We start from the raw sequence: 7,856 nt of genomic DNA, 5'->3' as shown, positions 1-7,856 counted from the left end.
TAGAATCTCCTGGGAAGTTTTAAAAAAACATGCTGATTTCCCAGCTCTACCCCAGAAATTTTGACCAATGATAATTGGCCTGGGCTACAGGGCCTTGGTCTTTTCCAGAGTACCCTGGAGCTTTAGGTGTGGCAGGGAGAAGAGCACTCCTTGGGGTAGGGGGCTGAGTCTGCAACCACCTGGAGCAAGGTGTGCTGGGGGCTTGTTTTCGGCCAGTGCGGGGGGGAAATATAATTGCAAAATCCTTTCCCACCCCAGAATACTGCTCCACAGAAGCAGAAGAAAAAGAAAACAACATTATTATCAAATAAAGCATTAAACCAGAATTCGATGCACATCACAGGCATTCAATGTAACTCACTAAAAAGATTGCAAAGATAGAAAGAAATCTCACTCTTTGATACAGCCAAGGGCATACAACCCATCACATTAGGTAGGCTTTGCCATTTGGAATAGGGTGACAAGTCTGGTCCACATCCTCCCAGGGCATCTTAAACTCTGTTATACTACTGCTATATAAATCCTGCATCATCATGGTTGTACTTAAACATGGGCAGTGCATTTGGCCACCAATCAAGATTTGGGATTATTAAGGGCTATAGGGGATGAGAACAGGCCACCCCAAAACATGCCACATGGGCATAAAGATTATTTTGAGCTGAAGACAATTGAGAAACAGCAGATGCCAAACAAAGCTCTCCACCCTCCCCATCTGCCTAAAAGCTCGATATAAATCCCCATTTGTAAAAGTTTCTCCCTGTACTGTACCAGGAAGAGGAGGATGGCTCTGAGTCTCTTCTCAGCTCCCAAAATAGCAGGAGAGGAATCCATGTAACAAGGCTACTAAAACAACACTTATCTTCCATGAGTTCTCCCCATTTATTTACCTTCCCAAGTTTGCTGCCTTTAAATCCTGAACGTCTTTTCCTGAGTCTTGTCACATCTCTAGAGATTTATTGTTTTTTTTGTTAAGATGCTATATAAGCCCAAGTTCTAACCACCCCTTTGAGTTACTCATCCCTGAGTTTTCCCACGTCTATGTGTGTTGCACGCATTAATAAACTCTGAGCTTCTCTACTTAATCTGTCTCTTATCAGTCTAATTTGCAGGGCCCCAGTTGGAGAACCTAGTAGGGAAGAGGGAGAGTTTTTTCCTCCCCTACAGAGCTAATATGTTTCCTCATAGTGGGGTTGGATACCCTTATCAATGCCTTGGGGATCCAGAATACTGAAGAGCAACAGCAAAGAGAAGGAGGCATTGGCATGCCAGACAGAAGCTCATGGTGCCATGTTGGGAAAGGAAAAAATTTCCCTCTGCTCTTTCTAGGTTCCTCTAGCTGGTCTAAGAACCACACTGACATGAGACAGATTAACAAGAGAAAATGAAATTTAATTACATACTACATACCTATGGGGCCTCCATAAGAATGCGAGTTAGGCAATTGAGGCCTATATGTCATCTGAGGGAAGGAGGAAGGGTAGGGGTTTGGGACTTCAAAGGGGAGAAAGACAATTCACTTGGAAGTGGAAAAACAAATGTTTGGTGAACAGATGTTTGCTATGCCATGCAGAGACAGTGGGACGCAGAGAGGACTTTGGTCTCCAGGCCCTGCTGAGTGACCCCTGCCACACCCAGCCGGTATTCTTTGCAGATATCTCTGGTGATGGGGCTCTTCCTGGGTCAGGGCCTTTATCTAAATTCTTTAGGCAGTAAGAGGGAGGTAGAAAGAAAGACTTCCCGAGTCTTCCGTTTTCTAAACCATTATCAGCTTGAGATAACCCTCATGCCAAGGAGACATTCTGAGAGGAAAAATGCGGTTTGTTCAGTCAGTCAATTAAACTTTTTTTGAGCATCTATGTGCCAGCAGTTAGCTAGACTCTGGAATTACTGGGATTAAATAAAACAGCAAAATGAATTCTCCTATTGTCAGGGAGGAGGAAGGCAGGGAGAGGGCGAGAGGGAGGGAAGCTTCTCTGACTTGTCCTCCTCCCCTTTCCTCCCTTTGACGCTGCACCCCAGCTGCCTTGGACACCCCCACGCCCCCATCCCCGGTGTCCTGGGAGTGTTTGCATCTTCACCTCCCCTCCCAGACTGCAGCCTCCTCAAGAGTGGGGTCAAGATCCTCAGCACCTTCTCAGGGCCCAGGTCAGGTAGGTGTTCAATAAATCTTTGAGGACTAGAGGCAGAGTCCTCACCCTTAGGGCTTAGTATGTAGACTGTCCAGACATTGTGGGAATGAAGCCAGCCAGGCGGAATCCTGAAGGATGAGTATGACAGTGCTGTGAGCCAGTCCCCCCAACTCTTGTCTCGTTTCTTTGAAATTTCCCTGGCTGGTTTGTCCCCGAGACAAATAGTTGTTTTTCCCTGGGATTATAGTTGTATTTCAAAAAACAGATGGAGCAAACATTCACTGGTTCAGATCTCTGGCTAGAGGCGGGGCACCAATCCCCAAGCAGCTTGGAATGGAGTAACTGGGCCTAGGGAAGTGACTTGTCTCATCTAAAAATACACTTGTTTCTGCCTCTCCCATTCCCATAATTAAACACACGTACATGCACATGCGCATACGCTTGCTGCCCACATTTTTTTTTTTCAGTTTTCACATTTTTATTGGGAGATCCAGGGAAGAGGACCCGTCCCTGTCAATGTAGGTGATCACAGTTTCTTCAGCCACTCTAAGCTTGGGCCCTGTGGGTCCTGTGGGTGGCTGGACCCATTGGGTATGTTCCCATTGTCTAGGAGGAGCACTGTGTGGTTGTAAGGGGAGGCCTGGTTGATCATGATGGCATACTCGGTGTAGGGGCTCATTGTGGGCAGAATTATAATGAGGCCCCCGATGGTGGAGGACACCACCAGCACCAGCTCCTTGGCCCAGGCATTCTTGAGGAAGGAAGGAGCCTTGCAGTTTCCCTGGCTACCCCAATTTAAGTCAGCTGGTTCACAAAGACTCTCTGTTTGACCAAACTTTAGACAGACTCCTCATCCACGGCCTGCTAAAGACAATCTTAGCAAAAAATCCTGCTAAGTCAGTTTAGCCAGATTCACCCACTCTTGATATCTGATCAAACTCCTCATCCCCCACTATTGGTGCCTCATCCTTGATGCCTTCAGCAAGAATCCAGTTAGACAGGTTAAGCCAGAATCCCCCATCCTGGATGTCTCCTCTTAGTGATTTCCCATCCACCAACCTCACAGTCTGCTCATTGGCTGTAAACCCCTAGCCATCTTTGCTGCATTCAGAGTTGGGCCTGATCTCTTGCCCCTATCGCAATAGACTTGAAAAAGGTCTTCCTTACCATTTGAACAAATATCAGGATAATTTCTTTTAGCTTGTTTGAGAAGGAAAAAGAGAAGTGGTCCAGTTGTTGCTCCTTGGTCTGTTCCTACAGGTGACTGGACTATGGCCAGGGTGACTTTGGGGAGAGAGCTGTCAGTTTCTGTATTTGGGAATTGAAGAGTGGACTGCATCCCCAAATTTCTGTCCTTCTTTAGAAGGATACAGAAAAAGAAGTATGGGCAAAGAGATGCTCAGGAGAGGCAAGGCAGTGACCACCAGGGAGTTGGTAGGAAAGTGTTTACTTCTGCATTCTCAGAACTAAGGGAGAAGCGCGGTGCCTGTCCATTAGCCTCTGGTGTTGGAGGGAAGAAGGTGGGGAGACACAAAGCAGGGCTGCAGCCTCAGGGAGATGTCTACATGTGTCCCCATGTCCCTGTAGCTCACAGGTGGACATTGCAAGATCCTTCTATCTATCTACCTCAGCTTATTTTCACATTAAAAAAAAAAAAATATATATATATATATATATATATCCCTGTAGCTCACAGGTGGACATTGCAAGATCCTTCTATCTATCTACCTCAGCTTATTTTCACATTAAAAAAAAAATATATATATATATATATATATATATTTTTTTTTTTTTTGGCTGCTTTGGGTCTTTGTTGCTGCGCATGGGCTTTCGCCAGTTGCAGCGAGCGGGGGCTACTCTTCGTTGTGGTGTGTGGGCTTCTCATTGAGGTGGCTTCTCTTGCTGTGGAGCACGGGCTCTAGGTGCGCGGGCTTCAGTAGTTGTGGCAGGTAGGCTCAGTAGTTGTGGCACACAGGCTTAGTTGCTCCACAGCATGTAGGATCTTCCCGGAACAGGGCTGGAACCTGCGTCCCCTGCATTGGCAGGCAGATTCTTAACCACCGCGTCACCAGGGAAGTTCCCTATTTTCACATTTAAGGCTTAATATGTGCTGAAGAGTGCTCCATCTGCTCCCCCTTTAATTTTTTTTTTAAACAAAATCTTTTGTAAAGAGAAAGGAAAGGAGGATGTAAGAGCTGGGTTGATTCATGAACAAACATGGATCAGATAGGACTATGTCATATTACTTGTATAATCCACCGACAGAAATGTTGCGTAGTAATGGAAATAAATCAGTTAAGCAAAACCGGTTATATTAGTGCTGCTGATGTAAATACCGAGACTTTGTTTTCACCCTCTGCAGAGTACAGAGACAAAAAGGGGCCGTGAAGGAAAATTGACCCACTGCACAAGCACATGAGAATGTGAAAGACGCGAGGACCTTTCTCCTCTGCAAGGTTTTTAGCCCCTGTGTTTAACGCGTTGAATCACTTCTACCTTCTGAGAGCTGTTTAGTCACCGTAAAAAAATAAAGATCTTTGATACAGATTGTTGATACTGTTTCTGCAGGAAAACACAGATTTATGCTTTGAGGGCCTATATGGAGAGAATATGTGGCCTCTATAGCTGAAAAATGTAGAGTTCTAGAGGAAAAAATTTCTAGACATCAAATGAGATTTATAAAAAAAATGAATCAGTGTTAATATAATCCAACATAGTTTATATTATGGTTTATATAAAACCCAGAATAGATAATGTATGACATTTTAAATTAATATTTTAGATCGTCTTTCTAGAGTGTGATTTCTTCTTGACCTGAAAACTAGAGACAAGGTCCCAGCTGCCAACAAATTAAGCAGAGTAAGGGAGATGGTGATGTATGGGGGAGGGACAGTGGCTTTTAAAACTGCAGTCTTCACTAGGGAAACAGAACTATAAATACCAGAGCAGTTAACAACTCAATAGAATAAAATACAGTCAAGCATCTAGATTTTTTTTTCAAGGTGATAGTGAATGTGTAGTTTTTTGGGGAAAAATATCAAAACTATCCATTTTTCTTACAGATATTAGAGCTTGCTGAAGGGTAGCAGAATATGCCACCGCAAAATATGCCTCTTTGGCACAAGGATTATTTTGAGAAACAGCTGAGGCCATAGAAGCTCTGAAAACAGAGTAGAAGTTACCTTTTTGTAAGGGACATTTACATGTATAAAGCAAATCTCGATTTGTATGGGTATCACCTATTACGTACCAGGAAGAGGACGCTGACTCTAAATTACAAGAGAGTATAAGTGAGAGAGGCACACATTTGAATCTATATAACAACTTTACCCTTGTGTACTTTACTCTTCCTGGAAATAACCCCCACCATCACCATGACTGGCCTCCCTTCCCCAACATCTTTCTTTTGTCTTTAGCTGAAGATGGTATTTAAGGTGGTGGCTTGGGTAATCTGGGGATTTACAGTTTCCCTGGGTATATTCCATGCACCTATGCGGTACACATGTAAATAAACTTCTGTTCTTTTTTCTCTTGTCAATATGCCTTTTATTATTAGGAGGGTCTCAGCCAAGAATTCAGAGGGTAGAGGGAAAATTATTTTCTTCTCTTACACTTCCAAGCATGAATTTAAGTTCCCAAATTAGTTGCTAAATTTGTGAAAAATATTAGCTTTTCCAGGCCCAAGTTTCTGACCTCCAAAATGAAAGAGGAGGGCTAGCAGTTGGAGTATTTGTCCTATGCCTCCATGACCTGTGCGATTTATGGTTTAACGGTCTTTCTAATGAGGATGACTAAGAATTCTTTTATCCCCTGTGTCCATGGAATAAGTGATCCCCTTTGGCTACCAAGAATAAAGGGAAGGATTTCTCTTCTAGTCTTCATGACAGGCGCGTCATGGGAATGGATGTTGAGGTGTTAACGCGTCTCTCCCCGACAGCTGTGGCATTCTGGCTTTAGCTGTAACAAGCAGGGTGTGATTTGTCACCTGCTCCCTGGCACTTATGCCCACAAGTTGATTGGCTTCAGACAGCTGACTTCCCAAGGGGCTGAAACACATACATTCACAACGGGGGTTTTGTCTTATTACCTCATCTGCTGGGGCATCATCCATACACCGCCTCCACAGAGGAGACCGGTGGAAGGTGCCTTCGCGGGGCAGGGTGGTTAGTCCTCACCTCTTCCCTGGGGAAGGCGTCTGTTTTCCTTTGTTAGGTCTTCAGGGTAGTGATGCCTTTGGTGAGGCTGCCTTCCCTCTTGTCCCAAGACAGCTGTAGGTCGGAGGCAGTCCCAGGATGTGTGCCGCTTTCCAGGCGCTTTCGCAGATGTCAAATCGAACAACTTCTGGTAACATCTCCTTTGGTACCACAGCTGCAAGGAGAACAATGCCGAGCAACTGGTCGTCTATCTTATTTGTCATTATATTCTGTTTTTTTTTTAAATTGTAGTTTAATAGAGATAACATAATCGTAACCACTTTAAAAAAAATATTATTTATTTTTGGCTGTGTTGGGTCTTCGTTTCTGTGCGAGGGCTTTCTCTACTTGCGGCAAGCAGGAGCCACTCTTCATTGCTGTGCGCGGGCCTCTCACTATCAAGGCCTCTCTTGTTGTGGAGCACAGGCTCCAGATGCGCAGGCTCAGTAGCTGTGGCTCACGGGCCTAGTTGCTCCACGGCATGTGGGATCTTCCCAGACCGGGGTTCGAACCCGTGTCCCCTGCATCGGCAGGCGGACCCTCAACCACTGCGCCACCAGGGAAGCCCCCCGTAACCACTTTTAAGTGTGCAGTTCAGTGGCATCAAGTGCATTCACACTGTTGCGCAACAGTCACCACCCTCCACCTCCAGAACTCTTTTAAACTTCCCAGACTTGAACTCTGTACCCGGTACACAGTAACTCCACATTTATCTGGGTTTTATGTTGGCGAAAATCTTCTTACATTTCTCCAAGTATGTTAGAGACTTTTCATCTTATATGTTATTCACAAATTATTGTTCCATGCCTGGCCATTTGTTTGTGTAAGTATTTCTCTTGTAAACTATTGGTTCTCTTTTTTCTGCGTGGTGATTGGTGGATGTTTGTTACAGGAGAGCTCAGTGGCCAATGGAAATTTATGCTGTTGTTTTGGATGGAAGTCATGTCACCCCAGGGGTCTTTCTAGTGAGTTTGACTGGGAACTCAGGGGACCAGCAGACTTCACTCAGTGTTTGTCGTCAGGGAGCTTTGGGATGAAGAGGCACTGCTAGAAGCAGGAGGTCTCAGACAAGTGGAAAGTGGCATGTCTCATTGGTCTGCTGTCCTGAACTGGACTTTCTTATATCCTTTTAAACCACTGCATAGTTTTCTATAATATTAAGGTGACACAGTTTAATTAAATTCCCCTTCTGATGAACATCTAGGGTGTTTCTGTTTTTCATTATGATAAATAATACTTCTATAATCATCCACTTAACAAGCATGATTATTTCTATAGAAGGGCTTTTTATAAATGTTATTGCTATCATAAAGTATATGTACACTTTAAAATCTGATTGATAGATGCTTACAAATAGTTCTTTAGAAAGTCCTATACCAATTTCCTACCGAAAATGTATAAGAATAAGTTTTCCTTCCCATGCCAGAAACATACAGATTCATTTGCTTACACTGGATATTATTATTTTTTAAAAAAATTTATTTATTTATTTGTGGTTGCACTGGGTCTTCGTTGTGGCGCGTGGGTTTTTTTT

The 7,856-nt window shown here is 44.0% G+C and overlaps 1 protein-coding gene across 1 annotated transcript; it reads right to left on the bottom strand.

Moving 5' to 3' along the window:
* Positions 1-2,655: 2,655 nt before the first annotated feature.
* LOC102992404 (NADH dehydrogenase [ubiquinone] 1 alpha subcomplex subunit 3-like) lies at positions 2,656-6,546 on the bottom strand. Its single transcript, XM_055086930.1, has 2 exons — positions 6,396-6,546; positions 2,656-2,933 (listed from the first exon to the last, which is right to left on the bottom strand). Exons 1-2 carry the CDS (start codon positions 6,544-6,546, stop codon positions 2,656-2,658), a joined length of 429 nt encoding a protein of 142 aa, XP_054942905.1.
* Between the last annotated feature and the right edge of the window lie 1,310 nt (positions 6,547-7,856).

The sequence above is a fragment of the Physeter macrocephalus genome, chromosome 9, assembly GCF_002837175.3.
Source record: "Physeter macrocephalus isolate SW-GA chromosome 9, ASM283717v5, whole genome shotgun sequence".
NCBI lineage: Eukaryota > Metazoa > Chordata > Mammalia > Artiodactyla > Physeteridae > Physeter > Physeter macrocephalus.
Note: the sequence above shows the minus strand (reverse complement) of the source record. Positions and strands in the feature narration are given on the sequence as shown.

What these genes read in the sequence shown, in the direction of transcription:
- LOC102992404 (XM_055086930.1), bottom strand. Translation starts at nt 6,546, where the DNA reads ATGACAAATAAGATAGACGACCAGTTGCTCGGCATTGTTCTCCTTGCA. An exon ending in ACTGCCTCCGACCTACAGCT is followed by an intron (nt 2,934 to 6,395) that starts GTCTTGGGACAA and finishes TTTGTGAACCAG; the next exon opens with CTGACTTAAATTGGGGTAGC.